The 16,885-nt window shown below is 43.9% G+C and overlaps 2 protein-coding genes across 3 annotated transcripts in view; one reads left to right on the top strand and one right to left on the bottom strand.

Annotated features, from left to right (window-relative positions):
- Window positions 1-8,318: 8,318 nt before the first annotated feature.
- Window positions 8,319-9,378, bottom strand: LOC115006448 (serine/threonine-protein kinase pim-2-like). Its single transcript, XM_029428708.1, has 4 exons — window positions 9,290-9,378; window positions 8,916-9,037; window positions 8,590-8,763; window positions 8,319-8,489 (listed from the first exon to the last, which is right to left on the bottom strand). Exons 1-4 carry the CDS (start codon window positions 9,298-9,300, stop codon window positions 8,398-8,400), a joined length of 399 nt encoding a protein of 132 aa, XP_029284568.1. The 5' UTR covers window positions 9,301-9,378; the 3' UTR covers window positions 8,319-8,397.
- A 5,224-nt stretch (window positions 9,379-14,602) lies between these two features.
- dpy19l3 (dpy-19 like C-mannosyltransferase 3) overlaps window positions 14,603-16,885 on the top strand; it is a 62,474-nt gene continuing 60,191 nt past the window's right edge. Inside the window, exons 1-2 of one of the 2 annotated variants that reach the window (XM_029455032.1) lie at window positions 14,603-14,749; window positions 15,345-15,471. In XM_029455032.1, the coding sequence (XP_029310892.1) occupies window positions 15,354-15,471 (118 nt within the window). In that variant the 5' untranslated portion in view covers window positions 14,603-14,749; window positions 15,345-15,353. Of the gene's footprint in view, window positions 14,750-15,341; window positions 15,472-16,885 lie in introns of both variants that reach the window. The other variant, XM_029455041.1, reaches the window with a different exon arrangement.

Raw genomic sequence — 16,885 nt, 5'->3', positions numbered from 1 at the left:
AGCCGATGCAGCTTGGCGGTACTCGCCTGTCCCAGGCAGAACGGAACCGGAGGATGAGGGAGAGACGCTGCCTCTATTGTGGAGGTCCTAACCACTTTCGTTCCTCATGTCCCGAGCGTGCGGGAAGCCCAGCCCCGTCCAGGAGAGGGAGAACTGTGACGGGTGCGACCCTTACTCTCTCAGCCTCGACTTCATGCCTGCAGCTCCCGGTCACCATCTCCTGGGGGAACCAACATCACCCTCTTCAGGCCCTCATTGACTCTGGCGCTGCAGGGAATTTCTTGGATCTCACCCTTGCCAGGGCCCTTCACCTGCCCATCTCCAGGCTGGACCATCCACTCTCAGTGACCGCCTTGGATGGTAGGCCCTTGGGACAGGGTACTGTGACTCATATTTCCTCTCCTGTTGTCTTGTCTATGTTTGGCAATCATCACCATTCAGTTTAATCTTATTCATTCTCCCGAGTTCCCTGTTGTGCTAGGGTTCCCCTGGTTATCTCACCACAGCCCTCACATCAATTGGTCTTCAAGAACTGTGGTTGAGTGGGGTCCCAATTGCAAGTCCTCCTGTCTCCTCACTAGGGCTGTGCCTCCAGCCCCTAAGCTTCCTAGCTCTCTCGAGTTGTCCCGAGTCCCCTCAGAGTACCACGACCTAGCTGAGGTATTTAGCAAGAGGAGGGCCACTTCCCTGCCCCCTCATAGGCCCTTTGACTGTGCCATTGATCTCCTTCCAGGCTCTTTCCCTACACGAGGTAGGATCTTCTCCCTGTCACCCACCGAGACCCAAGCTATGGAGGATTATATCAAGGACTCCCTGACTGCTGGGATCATTCGCCCCTCGTCCTCCCCGGCTGGTGCCGGATTCTTTTTTGTTGGGAAGAAAGACGGCAGCCTCAGGCCATGCATAGATTACAGAGGGTTAAACAAGATCACGGTGAGGAACCGTTACCCCTTGCCTTTAATGACCACCGCTTTTGAACTCCTCCAAGGGGCAACAGTCTTCACCAAATTGGACCTCAGTAACGCCTACCACTTGGTCCGGGTCAGGGACGGTGACGAGTGGAAGACGCCGTTCAACACACCAACGGGCCACTACGAGTACTTAGTGATGCCGTTTGGCTTAACCAACGCCCCGGCAGTGTTCCAGGCACTCATAAACGAGGTATTTGAGAGACGTTGAACCGTTTTGTCTTTGTTTATTTGGATGACATTTTGATTTTCTCCAAGTCCCTCCATGAACATGTCCATCATGTCAGAGTCGTCCTCCAGCGCCTGTTGGAAAGCCACCTCTTTGTCAAACCTGAGAAGTGTGAATTCCATGTCTCCGAGGTGTCCTTTTTGGGCTTCATCCTGTCCAAAGGGAGTCTCAGCACGGACCCCAAGAAGACTCAAGTTGTCCGGGATTGGCCCCAACCCTCTTCGGTCAAGGAGGTACAACGGTTCATTGGCTTTGCCAATTTTTATAGGAAGTTTATCAGGAACTTCAGTGCTGTTGCCCCCATGACCGATCTCACCAAGAAGAAATCTGCCCCCTTTAAGTGGTCTCCAGTGGCAGAGTGGGCCTTCCAGGATCTGAAGGGGAGATTTTCCTCCGCCCCCATCCTTACCTTACCCGACCCCTCCCTCCCCTTCATGGTTGAGGTGGACGCTTCGGATGTGGCAATGGGGGCTGTGCTCTCCCAGCGTCCGGCTGATGGCAAACTCCATCCCTGTGCCTTCTTCTCTGCTCGCCTTTCACCTACTAAGAGGAACTATGATGTTGGAGATCGTGAGCTCCTGGCTATCAAGATGGCTTTGGAGGAGTGGCGCCACTGGCTGGAGGGGGCCCAACACCCTTTTGTTTGGACCGACCACAAAAACCTCGAGTACATTCAGAGGGCCAAACGTCTCAACCCTAGGCAGGCAAGATGGGCTCTTTTTTTTAATAGATTTGATTTTGTTTTGTCCTTCCGCCCCGGTTCGAAGAACCAGAAGCCTGATGCACTCTCTAGACTGTTTCACAGGTCAGATGGCGAGAGAGTTCCAGTACCCATCCTCCCGAGCTCGAGGATTGTGGCTCCTGTCCGATGGGGAGTCGAGTCACTGGTTCGCCAGGCCCAGAAGAGGGAGCCAGACCCCGGGAATGGACCCTCCAACCGGGTATTTGTCCCAACTATGGTGCGATCCCAATGTTCTGCAGTGGGGGCACTCTTCACGCCTTACCAGCCACCCGGGAGCACGCAGGACTCTGGAGTTTGAGACGGTTCTGGTGGCCTGGCATGAATGCGGATGTGAGGTCCTTTGTTGCTGCTTGCTCTGTCTGTGCCCAGAGTAAGAGCGCCCGTACCCCGCCTCATGGTTTCCTTCACCCTCTACCCATCCCCAAGGGGCCCTGGTCCCACATCTCCTTGGACTTTGTTACAGGCCTTCCCCCCTCTCAGGGAAACACAGTCATGTTTGTTATTGTCGACCGCTTTTCCAAGGCGTGTCGGGTCGTTCCCCTGCCCAAACTCCCTTCGGCACTAGAGACCGCCGAGGCTGTGTGCCAGAATGTCTTCAGGTTCTTTGGTCTCCCCCTGGATGTGGTCTTTGATCGTGGGCCCCAGTTTACCGCGCAGTTTTGGAGGGCCTTCTGCAAGCTGATTGGGGCTACGGTCAGTCTCTCCTCAGGGTTCCATCCTGAGTCCAATGGTCAGACTGAGAGGCTAAATCAGGACCTGGAAACCACCCTCCGATGCCTGGCCTCCTCCAATCCACCACTCTGAACCTGGTCCATTTGGGGACTTGAACCGGTGAGCCTCCAAGTCCCCACGGACTGAGCTACTGCTGCCTTAATCCATATAACAATTATTCTGCTCCGGAGTTTGCAGATAAATCAGTGGATCTGTCAGTTTACGTGTAAGTGCTGAAAGCAGTTAACAGATAAAAGCTTTGTAATGTGCTACAGACCTTTATAACTTTGGTCAAAGCCATGCCATTTTGTCTTGATAACTGAAATATTCCAGAGAACACCTCATTACACAGTTATGCAAAAGATTTTGCAAGGTTAAAATTTAAATAAATCTGTTAGACACATTGTTAACATTTAATTTATTGAGTTAAAATCACTCGAGTCAGACCAAGAATATGGGAATAGAAATGCAATAGACAACACTTTTTCTTTAAGTTATCATTATTATTACATTACATTACAGGTCATTTAGTAGATGCTCTTATCCAGAGTAATTTACAGTGAACTAACTACAGGGACAGTCTGAGCAACTCAGGGTTAAGTACCTTGCTCAGGGATACAATGGTGGCAGCCCTGGTATTGAACTCACCAGACCACTAGGCCATCACCACCCAGTGTGCCCATTATGAAGTTAATGTTGATTTTCACAATGTAATGGCTATAGAATAAGGACACCATCATCAGCATATGGATTGGTTCACTATGAACCTCCCTTTCACTATACAATTCTGTCTGCCTCTGGGTCATGATCTCCACGGGAAATGAAGGCTCGATTTACGGCACAAAGGAAGAAGATAGTGCTTGAGTTGCACTTTATTAAGATAATAAAATAATAACACGGAGTCCGAACCAACACTGCTAACTCTTTACTGCTTCCACATTGTCATCGGCAGCGTATTGCAGTTACACTCCTTCATTTTTACCTTTCAAAATTAAAGCCCTAGACATATACACAGACTTATATCACTGTTTACCAGAGAGCATTTCGCTAAAAGGCAAAATAGCTCACAACTCAACAAAATAGCTTACAGTAGCTATCCCTACATAGCATAAATGGCCGACTGTGGAACAACTGGAGTAATGTTAACTGTGGAAACTCTACCCGGCAAAAGGCACCATTGACGGAGGAGGCAAAGAAGGCGAAAATGGAGAGTGATTAAAAAAAACATTCTTTTCACTAAGCTACATCGATAAGTAACAAAGCCTGCCCACTTGTACCATACACAAGCACCATGTACCTTGACTGTTCAACACTCCACTTGTAAAGTATTATTGTAAGTAATGGTCCAAGAGTTTAGCAAATCATTTCAAGGTTTTTAGAAGATATGATGATACTGCTAAACAAAGTCAGAAACTAAGGAAATCAGTTTCCCATTTCAAGGCCATGTAATTCGCTGAGACTGGAATACAAATAGGAGAAATGGCCAAGGCTGCAGCATTTACTGGCATGGCTACGGATTTACCCCAGTTTACTTTGTTAAGGACCCAAAGTGCTCAGTTAAAGTAAGCGTAGTCGAGATAGAAATGTCAATTTCAGAAGAGTACAACTATATGGTATCAGCATAAACACAAGTGGTGTTTGGTTCCATTAATGCATATACAGTAGGAATGATGTGTTGTCCAAAGTGTTGAAAAAACTTCTTTGGGCTGTGGCTACCTTCAGTTGACGCTCTTCTCTTCACCTCCTCGGACTTCTCCTCGGTTATATAGGTGGCCTTGAACCTAGGGTCATGAAATTGATTTCATTCATCGTTGTGTGTAACAACAAGTTGACAAAGGCTAACAGCAGTCGGCATTCATTGCCATAGCAACTGTCAACATCCGGGCAGTGGGGTAACGGAGTTAGAAAAGAATGAAACTATCAAGTTACATTGTAAATAGAATATGATACAGAGAATGAGCAGCCTTAACAAAATCTCTCAATTCTATTACATGTATATTGACATGGAGATTGTTATATTATATTTTGTATTGTTAAATACATCATTTTAATATTAGATTTTAGACTACTAATTGTAGATACTGTGTATATGGATATTATTTTTAAATTGGGCCTGTAGGGTCAACTTTTTCCAATTAATGAGTTGGCCAACCAGTCTTTCGTTTTATTTATTATAACAGAAATAAACCTACATCATCAAAATATGTTCACCCTGAGTTCAACGTGAGTCCTGGGTGTAACACATACATCCCTAACTGTTCAAAGCAAAGACACATCTTTATCATGCCGCTTTTATCATTTACTATGAAATACAATAACTCAAGGTCCGACAGATCAGTGACAAGCCAAGCTAGTACCTACCATTACTCCACACACATGCACCATATATGCATTATTTCATTTTGAAAGACAAAATGTCTGTCTGTAATCCTATTTACATGAAACCCCAAGAAGGGAAAAAGTCATCCCTGTCATTTCTTTACAGGATCAAGTTTTGCACCTAAACATTTTAAGGGCCTACCATGAAAGTGGAGATCAAGGCAAAAAAAAAGAAAAACATGAAATGAGGCAAAGAAAGACCTGAGGGTGAAAAGTAGTTAGAAATACTCTAGAATCAGTTCAAGGGACAAGGGTCTACTCTTCGACTTGTTTAATGGTTAATTCCAAGATTTCCTTGCTCTATGAACCTTGTTTTGTGTTACAGTGAGTGAAAAAGTACGAGGGTTTATGATCCCATGCTGGCTAAAGGGTGGCTGATTGGGCACACAGGGAGAGATGAGGGTTATCTTTAATGGACCATTGTCGTGCAGTCTCACTCGCTTGCTTGGGATGACAAGACTTAGAGAAATGAAAGGAGGGAGGAGAGAAGAAAGAACACATTTTGGACTGGGTGTAAGTGTGGCCACAAGGAAATGGTCCAAGAACTAAAGGGGCCAGAGTCAGTTTTCTTCTCCAAAAATCCTTCTTTCCAACAAGAGTCAAGCCAATTTATTTTCTTAAATCTCCTTGATAATCTCAAGTTCTTTCATGTCACACTCTCCTTTCCACTTGGTGCCCTAAATATTCTCCCCCTTGACCAGTTGGCTGTCTCAAGGGTGCTTGTCAAGACACAGGGGATCTTTGTGTGTAGAGGTGAGGGCTGTGTTTATACGGACGTGTAGATGTAAGAGAGGATAGACAAATGAAAAGGGTAATTCACAGTCAACAATGTTGGCAGTTTCCATGGGAACTATTTCTTTGGCAGAAAGTAGGCTACAGTAGTTCTAATTAATACTGTCCACAGCAAGGTCTGTGAATTACTCTGAGAAACCACTTTTACTAGGACACACAATGTAAATGGTAATTACATTTGTCTCCATTGTTCTGGGGCAGGGGTCGGGAACCTTTTTGGCTGGGAGAGCCATAAAAGCTAAATAATTTTTTATGTATTTCCTTGAGAGCCATATAGAAAAATATATAAATTTGAATGTAACTTTATGCTTGCATTTTTTAAGAATAACACGTCTCCGAGTACTAATATCAGTATCAGTGTTTCATTGAACATGTGCCCTTTTATTAAATAAACTAAACGCTTACGTTATTTATCTCATTTATGTGCACGTTTCAGTGTTTACTGCACGGGTGTCAAACTCAAGGCAATTATATCCGGCCCGCGAGAAAATATCATATGTCTGTCATAACTGGCCCACTGGTTTTGGTAATTACATCAATATATGGCACAACCACGGGGAAAGACATTTGAGGAAGAATCTAAATGTGTGAATGAAATGAAAGTTTTTGGAAAGCAAAGGGAAAGACACCACAGATCTCTGGGACGAAAGTGGCGATGTGAGCTGGCCTTTGTGTGCGACATAATGAAGCATCTCACTGTTAAACCTGCAGCTTCAGGGCCGTGTGATCACAGACATGTGTGATGCAGTGAGAGCTTTCTACGCCGAGCTGCCTGTGAGAGACTCTGATGCAGAAGGAAACTTTGGTCACTGCGTGTTTCCAAACACTGACAAACATCTCCACCGCTGTGTTCCCGACAGCATTCTGCTGATGAAATGAGCGCATTTGCCGACTTTGCTGCTCAGAAATTTAAATTGAACTGCTCAGCAATCCGTTTGCAGTTGACTTAAATATGTTCCATATCTTTTTGCACTTTATCCAATATGTATATCTTGTTCAATAAATGTGGACCGTGTTTGGCCCTCCCTGTGATTGAGTTTGACACCCCCGGTCTACTGCTTGCTTTGTGCAGTTTCTCCTCTGCTCGGTTTCGCTTAGGGCGGGGCTCCGCCCCCTACACACACACACACACACACACACACACACGTGTGAACACACCTTAACCTACAGCCAGAGACAGAGCGGAGGAAAGGAGAGGGGAGAACTAAAAACTAATCCGCTGCTAAATGTTTTTACTTTAAAATGACACAATATAATTATTTATTACTTGTTAATCATGTTAAAAAATGTTAAACGAGCCATATTGCATTATCGAAAGAGCCATATGGCTCGCGAGCCATAGGTTCCCGACCCCTGTTCTGGGGTGAAGCAAGAAATGTCATTGAAGGATATCTCAACCTGGAAACATAAAAGCAAAACTGACTGCAAGATAAATACCACTAGTATCTAAGTAAGAATATAAACATATACTGTATATAGTATAATTTGGGTGAACTGAGCCATTGAAATGATCATTCCATTTCCATAGCAGAATGCATCAACCAGTGGGGGACAGTAAATATAAACATTTACGTAAATACTTTACTTAAGTACAATTTTGAAGTGCTTGTACTTTACTGAAGTATTTCCATTTCCTGATTAAAAAATGTATCTAATTAATTACATGCTTTGTGATTAATTAATCTAAATTAAGATGAGTGAATCAATGATTAGGCATTATAAACTTAAAGGTCTTAAAATGTCTTTTATTTCAAAACTATTTCTCCAATATCTTGTTTGCCACAATTATCTTAAACAACACAGACCAACGGTTTTACATAAAGTGCAATTTCAAATCTGGCATAACATCTGTCATTGCACAATAAATAATAGCCTATGTTGTGGCGGCTTAAAATTTGTGTCATTTGACGCTATCTGTAAAGCCTCCGTTAACCCCCTGTCCTCTACCTCCTGCAGTACATTGTTAATTGTCAATCTGTCACAGGTAGATTTATCATTTCTGCGTCTGAACGCCTGATCGAGAGTGTATGACGAGACGGGTCACTCACTTTAGCATCAGCGGCGATGCCAGCTAGCTTTGCGTTGAGGTGATATTTCAGACTTAAAGTTCTCCGATGGTTCGAACATTTGTTGCGTTATTTTTCTGTGATTAATTCATCGAAATTAACTATTTAACAGCTCTAATATATAGTAAAACTTATTTCTTTCAAGTTCCTCCTTTACCAGCTGCAACATTGAAGTGATGAACACGTGCAGAATGAGTGCTTTTACTTTTTGCATTTGCTTTCATCTAATGTTGTGGTTGCAGATTGGAACCAACTGAATACCCCTTTAAAGGCTGCGGTGAAAAGCTGGCGAGTGCAAAACTGGGTAATGCCGTGGTATTTTTCAGGATCTACGCCTCACTCCGAGGTCATAACACCACTACTAGGAGCAACACAATTTGGGCGGCTGCCGTTGATGCAGTTTTACAAGCATGTCAGAGAACTACATTGGCCTTCAGGTAAACTTAACAAAGTATTTCTACACTGTGGTATTACCGCTTTTACATGAATGAACAGGTGGTGTTGCAAGGATTATCTAAGCCAGGGATGGAGCTGTAGCTGCTCTAAAGTGGCACGCCTCTCAGGGTCTTTGCTCAGACACATCTGCAGGAAGTCTTGGCAGTCTGAAAAGCAAGAATGAGAGCAGGAGATCAGACTCAAGTTAAGCTGCAGCTCAGCGATCAATTAACTGACACTTTCAAACAGTGTGTGTGTGTGTCCTACCTATGGACGGATTAGAGTTGATTTTAAAGCCCTCATCAAGGTACATCGGTGTTGTAAAGGAACACTTATGATCCAGCAGGTCGCACAACAGTGCCCCCAGCTGCCACACTGATGTGGGGCTGGCCTTGTATTCTCTGAACATGAACCATTCTGGAGGGTCTTTTAAGACGGTACCTAAAATACACAAGGTTAGACCCAAAGAAGGAGAGGGAGATGGTCAGAGATCATGAGAAATAATGAAGAGGAGGAGACGCCTTATTTAAACATCAAAATTATCATTTTCAAAGATTGTCAAATATGTGAAGAGCAGGAGCCAGATATCATACCACTGTAGTAATAGTAATATCCCTTTCTCACGAGGGCATCACAGCCAACATCAATCACACGGGCGTGCGGCACATCAGATCCAGTTTCAATCAGGATGTTTCCTAACTTGATGTCCCTGTCCCTATGGGTTGGAGTTGTTCTGTCAGACAAGAGTGTGAAGCAACGAACTTCATCCATTTTCCTCCTTGATAAATAGGTGGATCGATGAGGAGTTAAAATACATTTTTTTTAACTATAATCGATACACCAACTTTTCTACCTCAGCCAAACATTAAAACTTTTTTGCAACTCTACTTTTTTATCCTCTAATATAATAAAGGCAATAATTTAAGGATTTCAGCCTAACTCTTCATCCTTCACCTAGCTTCAGTACCTTAGTGTCATCTTCCTGCAGGAAGCCTCCCTTGGTCCTTACGGATACAGTAAGGTTCTTCTGCAGAGTCCCTCTGCTCCACCTTTATGCGGTAGGTACTCAGGATTCCTGTTATAAGGCATCCAGTGTTAAGCATTGCCTCTGGTGGTCAGTAAGGATGAAATAGAACGAAAGTTACGGATGTAACTACGGTTCTATGAATCCTGGATGATCGGCAGAGGCAGTGCTCATCACTGAATATCTTCTGTCTCGTGCATGTACAGGTCGAATATTTATATCAACAAAGTCACGTGTGACCTCGGATGACCCCGGTCATGTATAAGATCCGGTGTCATCGACGAGATCAGTCCTACAGGATCTTCTCGCGAAATCACGAGATTCGGAACTAAGAACTCTGGCGGTCAGTAAGGATGAAATAGAAAGAAAGTTATGGATGTAACTATGGTTCTAGGAATCCTGGATGAGCCTCAACAGTGCTTAACACTGGATGCCTTATAACAACAGAAATCCTGAGTACCTGCCTTTCCTAGGGCCACGGTAACAGATAAAGAGTTGTTCTGACTGTCGTATGCATGTGGTAGCCCCGATATAAGCTCTGAGGACTCACACAGGGCACAAGAGTCTTGACCTTTCCTCCCCGTCTCTGCCTGCTTCAAGGAAAAAAGTTCCAAGTTCAAAGGGAGGAAAGCATAGGGCATCCAAAATCAGGGGCAGGTCCCATGTATGAGCCCTTGGGGCGCTCGGGGGGCGCAACCTCAGAGCTCCCGTTAAGAGGAGGGATACCAGCCTATGGCTCCCCACTGTGTTGTTGCGATAAAATAGTAGCAACATACACCCTGATGGTAGCAGGAGACCAGCCACCGTCTAGCAGGGACTGCAGAAACTCAAGGGCAGACAGACAGAGCAATGTACTGGGTCCCGGTTTCGATGTGTACACCAGCCACAAAACAGCTTCCACCTATTTTAGTACTGCCGACGAGTAGACGGTGCTCTAGCATTCAGAATAGCCATCTTGACAAGCTCTATGCACTTACTCAGCAGCAGTTCGGGCCCAGCGGCCAAACCCACAGCTGAAGGCGGAAGGGATCTGGATGCCAAATCCGACCCTCCAACTGTGACAACAGGTCCTTCCTGCCGGAGAGATGCCAGGGCATCCCGCAGCAGAGTTTGTGCAGCAGGGAGAACCAAGTCCTGGCTGGCCAAAAGAGAGCCACCAGAAGAAGCCTGTGGCTCTGTTGAAGCACTCTGAGAAGTGTTGGTAAGATCAGAGGAAGGGGTGGAAAGGCGTAGAGAAGACTGTCTGGTCACGTGTGAACCAGAGCGTCCTGACCCAGAGGGCTGGTCTTCTCCGTCAGGGAGAAGACCGACAGGATAGGAAGTCTGCAACATCGTTCCACTCCCCTAGTAGATACATTGCCCGTAGGCTGGTCAAGCAAGGGGCAGCCCACATCAGAAGAGCCTGGGACACTTCTAGCAACCGTGCCGGTTTGGTGCCCCCCTGATGGTTTATATAAAAAACAGTTGTGGTGTTATCTGACCAAACAAGCACACGCCTCCCTCTCAGGTATTGCAGGAAGTGCTTGAGTGGTAGGTGCACAGCCCATAGCTTTAGCACATTGACCAGACCACTGCCCCCGAGCCGTCCTGTTCTGTCACACAGCACTCCAGAGAGGCTGGTATCTATGGCACGCCTCTTGACAAATAAGCCCTCTCCTTCCATGGGGATAGAGCAAAGAGGCACAGATGTGACACCCTGATCCTCTTGTGTCTGTGGCACTTGACGTCCAAGTGGAGACCGTTTAGCCATCTCTGCAGGGGGCGCATTGACAACAAGCCAAAGGGCATCTGTCAGTTTGCCCAAGAAGCAGAGAAACACAATGTAGGGCAAAGGCCTGATTCCTAGGAAGAGGGGAAGAAGTTGAAGGATGTTGTCCATGCGTTGAGAAGCACACTCCGTACCAGCACCAGAATGGAGAGCCAGGAGGAGTGACCTCACCTGGGCCAGCTCGGTAGACAGCAGGTCCATCCTAGAAGACAGTTTGTCAGACTTAGCCTTCTTCTTGGCCTGCGGTGTGATGCCTAGCATGGATAGGTTGAGCTGGAGTCAACTGCTCAGACAAGGGGACACTAGCTCCTCCAAAGCTTAACGATCTCACCGCCGATAAACTTGACTGGAGTCGGCCGGTCCGAAGGTCCAAAACGGTGACAGTGAGATGGACAGCCCGTCGCAGCCTCAGGAGGACGAGTAATCCACAACAGGTGGTCGCGAGGCTACGAGCGACGAACTTCGAGTAATAGTACATATTTCCTTATTTAGCTCAAGCTAATGCTCAGTGAGTACTAGCCTGCGTCTTATCGAGAAGAAATTAAGGGACCAGATCTTATACATGACTGGGGTCATCTGAGGTCACACGTGACTTTGTTGATATAAATATTCGAACAGAAGCACTGCCTCTGGCGGTCAATAGGGATGAACTAGAACTCCATGGAGGGGGCTGGTCTTTCCATAACCCAGATTTGGTCCTCCTCCAGATCAAAATAGTAGGGAGACAGCTGCAGATCTCCCAGGTGATTCAGCTCCACCTGCTGCTTTCACCATAAGGGCAACTTCCTCAATGACCTTATACACCTTTCAATTCTGGACCTAAGGGAAATACAGAAAATAAATTAAAAAAATGATGATCATTTTAACATTTGGTGTTTTAATTACTTACCACTTCACTGTAGCTGACCTTTTCTTTTGGAATGTGTTTGATAGCCACCTGAAAGAAAACACAACCGAGAGAGAGAGAGAGAGAGAGAGAGAGAGAGAGAGAGAGAGAGAGAGAGAGAGAGAGAGAGAGAGAGAGAGAGAGAGAGAGAGAGAGAGAGAGACAGAGAGAGAGAGAGAGAGAGAGAGAGAGCGAGAGAGAGACAGAGACAGAGAGGGAGAGAGAGGGAGAGAGAGGGAGAGAGGGAAGGAGAGAGAGGGAGAGACATGTATTAAACGGATAATATGAAAGATACAGGATTGTATTTTGAGAGCATTGCTCATCAGTGCTGGCCTTCCTTTTGCTCCTCGACTCTTTGAAATCCTTCCCCATATCGGGTTTGCTGGTGTTGGAGTCATTATCTAAAATAAGTGGAAAAACACAGTGGAAGCGTCACTCAGTGGTTATCACGTGTGTATCTCCTGTATCTTTTTGAGTTTGTTTAACTATTCTGAAGTGAACCAGAAGTCACAGAATGCTGTTGTGTTCCGGTGTTTCAGTGTTCCGTCCAGTGACATCATAATAGTTTCACAGAATGCAGAACAATTCTTATACAATTAATTAAATTAATATTATATAAATAGTATGTTAATACAAATGAACAAACACAGTAAAGTTCCTCCTCTTATGAATCCTACAGGGAAAGCTTGAAGCTGACCAGATGATAGTTTACCTACATGAGATTACAATGGCAAAAATACACAAAATACTTTACTATACTATACTATTTCAAAAAAAACATTTATACAGTTATTATTGTGTTTTATTATTTTTTGTGTTACTTTTTAATGTATAAATGATTATCTGTGTTTACATCTCTGTTACACTTTAATAAACACTTATTACTTGGATAAAATCGGCAGCAGGACCAAGTGTTTTCAGGGTGGCCGAGGACATTTCACATTACAACATTTCAGTAAACAGAACCATAGAATGTAAACACAGATTGTAGATACAATCTAATGCAATCTAATACAGCAGCCCTCCAATTAATAATATCTTTATGAAGCTTATAATATTCCGTTTCTTTTGAATTCTTTTTTTTTCATCTACTTGTCAATTTTGTGAGTTTGTTTTGCAGTTGTTTTTTCAGACTAGTACACGTTTAATCAAAATACACATTCAGGTGTTTATTTAACTAACTGTCTGTAGATTTCTCCTAAACTCACCAAATGTTACCATTATATAATGCCTCATTTACATATTAAAACATAACATTCAGAAAACCTGTAATACAAAAATGTATTGTCTTAATGTAATAAATCAATCTTATCATCTATATTCTGAAGGTGTTTTTCAGAGCTCTTTGTTCATATATCATTAGCTTCATATCATAGCCTGATTTATATGACATGTTTTTCCTAAAATAAAGTTTTAAAGTCCTTTCCCTCACCCCTCCCCAAACTAAAGTCTCAATACTGAATTGCAGTTTAAGAAAATGATTTATTACTCTAACAATAAACAGAAACAATATACAGTAACTCAGGGTGAACCAAGGGCAAAACAACAAAACCAATAATATATCTTCTGAAAGTGCTGGCTAACCCTGAATATATAAAGAAACAAAACAAAACATTTACTAAATCGGGCTCCTTGGATATAGCAGAAACAGGAGAAAAGCGTATTAAAGAAAATGGTAGTTCGGCCATAAAGTTTCGGTTTTATTTAAAGCCAAGAGTAGATTATTATCTATCAAGTCACACAGATACTCACAATGCCAACTAGGGCACGAGGCCTAACTAAAGTTTCACAAATGATCATTTGTGAATTTCAAAGAGGTTTTGAAGCCGAGGACAGACCGATGCTGCTGTCAAACTGCTGTCGCCGGACTGTTGGAAACCCCAGCATTTTAACAGGCAGGAAGTGATGGATGGACCAGGCAGCAGCAGACACACCCCAGGCCGAACCCCCGACTCCAGCCAGTCAGAGAGAGGCACCTGCATTCATAACAAAGATCCTCACAAGACGGAGCACTCACTCTCACACAGAACACAGACACATTTCAAAATATTCAATGAGTTCCTTGACACAAGGGCTATTAAGACGATCAAAAATAGTACATAAATCCATATGTTGGGTCTTTACTTTACAGTTGTTAGTTCTTATTGGCATAATGAAACAAAAACATTAATTTGTTGAGGAAATAGGCTAATTATATTTATTGTGCTAACCCTTTGGAAAAAATGATTAACCGAATTTATTTTAAAATAAACTATGATTATATCTGAGTTAACTGTTGTTTGTTATCATTTTGTATTTATTGTATGTAAAGCAATGTAATCAATTTCTATTACAAGCAAAACTAACTGTGTTTAAATGTTCATAGCTACTAAATAAGTCTCATATTCCAGCCATTCTGCTTTATAATCCCTGGTCATACACGTTAACGCCATGGTTAACACATACAGAGAGGTTCAGTCTGTCTCCTCGTGCGCATGTCTGCTTAAAACTCGTATTTAATAAATTTTAAAAAGTGATAGTCGTTTGGTTTTATTTTGAAGGCAGCCTCTCTTACGTTCCGGTATTGTCCCGTGCTTAAACCCCGGTGCGGTATGAAGCTGACCGATGAATTCTAACAGGAGGGGGAAAAAAGAGGAGAGGAAAATGAGAGAGCTAGGTAGATAGAGAGACAGAGAGAACTAGGGGGGGAGAGAGAGAGAGGTAGAGGAGACCTGTCGGACCATCCTACCAGCCGCTGCTGTAGAGGAGGGTGAGGCTTACAAATGTACCGTTGGCGCAAATCGTATTCGTCTTTGTTGCTGTCAAGACAGAAAGAAAAGCTGGCGTCCATAACGGGAGCGCCCGCCTTTATGCAAAATGAACATTCACTATAACAAGGCTGTAGAAGTATTCTACACAAGAGGAGTTGAAACCTTTATCGTACTTTATTCTGTGCCTCACTATTTGCATCACTGCTAATATCCATGATGATATTTTATTAGGGACTTATACATCTGCTTTGGCGCAGCCTACTATCTGGCTTAATGACGGTAGTTTGCCGGTGATCTGGGTGCTGTCAGTGGCGATAGATGGGACCTGATGTTTCACGTTATTCTGGCCACAACGTGAGCAGGAAATGCCGCTGTAAGCAGGCCTGTCCACCCCATGTATCAGACTGAATGAAAGGCTACAGACAGTGAAGGAAAACAAACAGTAGTGCAGCTCGTTGTTTGCTTTGGCTCAGATTGCAGTCGTGCACACACGCTGTTTGTGTGTTCAGTATAGTGCCTGTGTGTGCCTGTCCATGCGTTAATCATATCTGTGTGTGTAATCAGAGACACTCCCCCCTCTTTGTCTGGTAGCAGTTCTTCAACATGACAGCCCTGCGTCAGAGGAAGGTCAGCAAGGGGAAGGAGCCCCCTATTGGTGCAGAGTTTCAGTCCCAGCAGTCCAACTGTTGCACCGATCATCATCCAGAGAAGATCTTGCACGGTGAGTGAGCCAATGGGAGGGGAAGTTCTCAGTGGGGTTTAAATGAAACGACACCTTCTCATAACTCACTCTGCCGGTTCAAGCCTGCACTCCTACACCTTTTGTGCATATGAAGTCACATTTTGCTTGTTGGGTTACATCCTCAGAAGACATCAGGCATAATTAACTGGAGGTTTTTTCCCTGCATTTCACAAGATTAAAATGATTGAATGAAGATTCTGCCACCTTTTATTTGAACAACCAAGTGCAACACTACAAATGCCCTCCAGGAGAGAATGCCTGAACATGTGCGCTGTTATCCTCATATTTGAACAATGTTATGTCCCCCCTCCCTCAATATGATGGCCTGCTTTTCACTCCGCCCTCCAGTGTGAGCGTTCAGAACAACACTTTTGATTTCTGACGTGGTCGACGTCAACTAAACAATTAGTTCAAAGGTTTTTAATTCTGAGACTGTGAGGGCCTCCCCGCTTACAAAGCTTGGAAATTACGCCTCTGACACCCCCCCTATGCTTTTTTGCTATCTTTAATCAACAGCGTGTTTTTCTATATGAGAGCATGCCTCCTTAATTTCACGTTCAGATTTTGTAATGCTTTCCCCCAAAACCATGGTCTCACACTCACAGCCCCTACTTGTGCTTAGATTCGCTCTGCTTCTGCTCAAACTGCATGCTTGCACTCAGATATATTGATGCTTGCACTCAGATATATTGTTGCTTGCACAGATTACCTGTACTCCAGCCATTTTCCTCACACTCAGATTGCTTCTGTGAAACATCTGCTCTCAGATTTCTCCTCTGCTCGCTGATGTTTTGTGCAATAACCCTGTCAAAATTCCCCAACCAATAGAATTGCAGGAGTAGCGTTAGTTAATATTCATATATCAGCGTTCATAATTTTTCTTTTACTTTAATATCTACATCGGCCTCTCGTCGATGTAGATATTATATTATGCTGCAGGGGAACAAACAGTCAGTGGAGAAAGTTACAGTTAGCATTTATATATAGTACCTATGAGAATTGGTCAATGCCTGCGTGGAGTGACACTAATTAGGGCAACACGAGCCGTTTTAGGTGGTTTACGACCGCAGCAGCATACTACTGCAATAGTCAACAGGAATACCACTGACAATAAATAACATTTACACCACGGCACCCAGTCCTCACTCACTATTGGAAAAACATAGCGGAGCGCTACAGAGCTAATGTTAACTGTGCATCAAGCCAGCTAAGACTGAAAATCAGAATCAGAATCAGAAATCCTTTATTAGTCCCACAACGGGGAAATTTACGTTGTTACAGCAAAAGAACAAGAGAGTAAAGTGACGAGTACACAATTAAATAGAATAAAATAAAGTAACAGTAGTATAAGTACAGAGTTGTTGATAAAAAGTTGTAAAAGTGAATAATGCAC

This window comes from Cottoperca gobio, chromosome 3 (assembly GCF_900634415.1).
Source record: "Cottoperca gobio chromosome 3, fCotGob3.1, whole genome shotgun sequence".
Classification (NCBI taxonomy): domain Eukaryota; kingdom Metazoa; phylum Chordata; class Actinopteri; order Perciformes; family Bovichtidae; genus Cottoperca; species Cottoperca gobio.
Note: the sequence above shows the minus strand (reverse complement) of the source record. Positions and strands in the feature narration are given on the sequence as shown.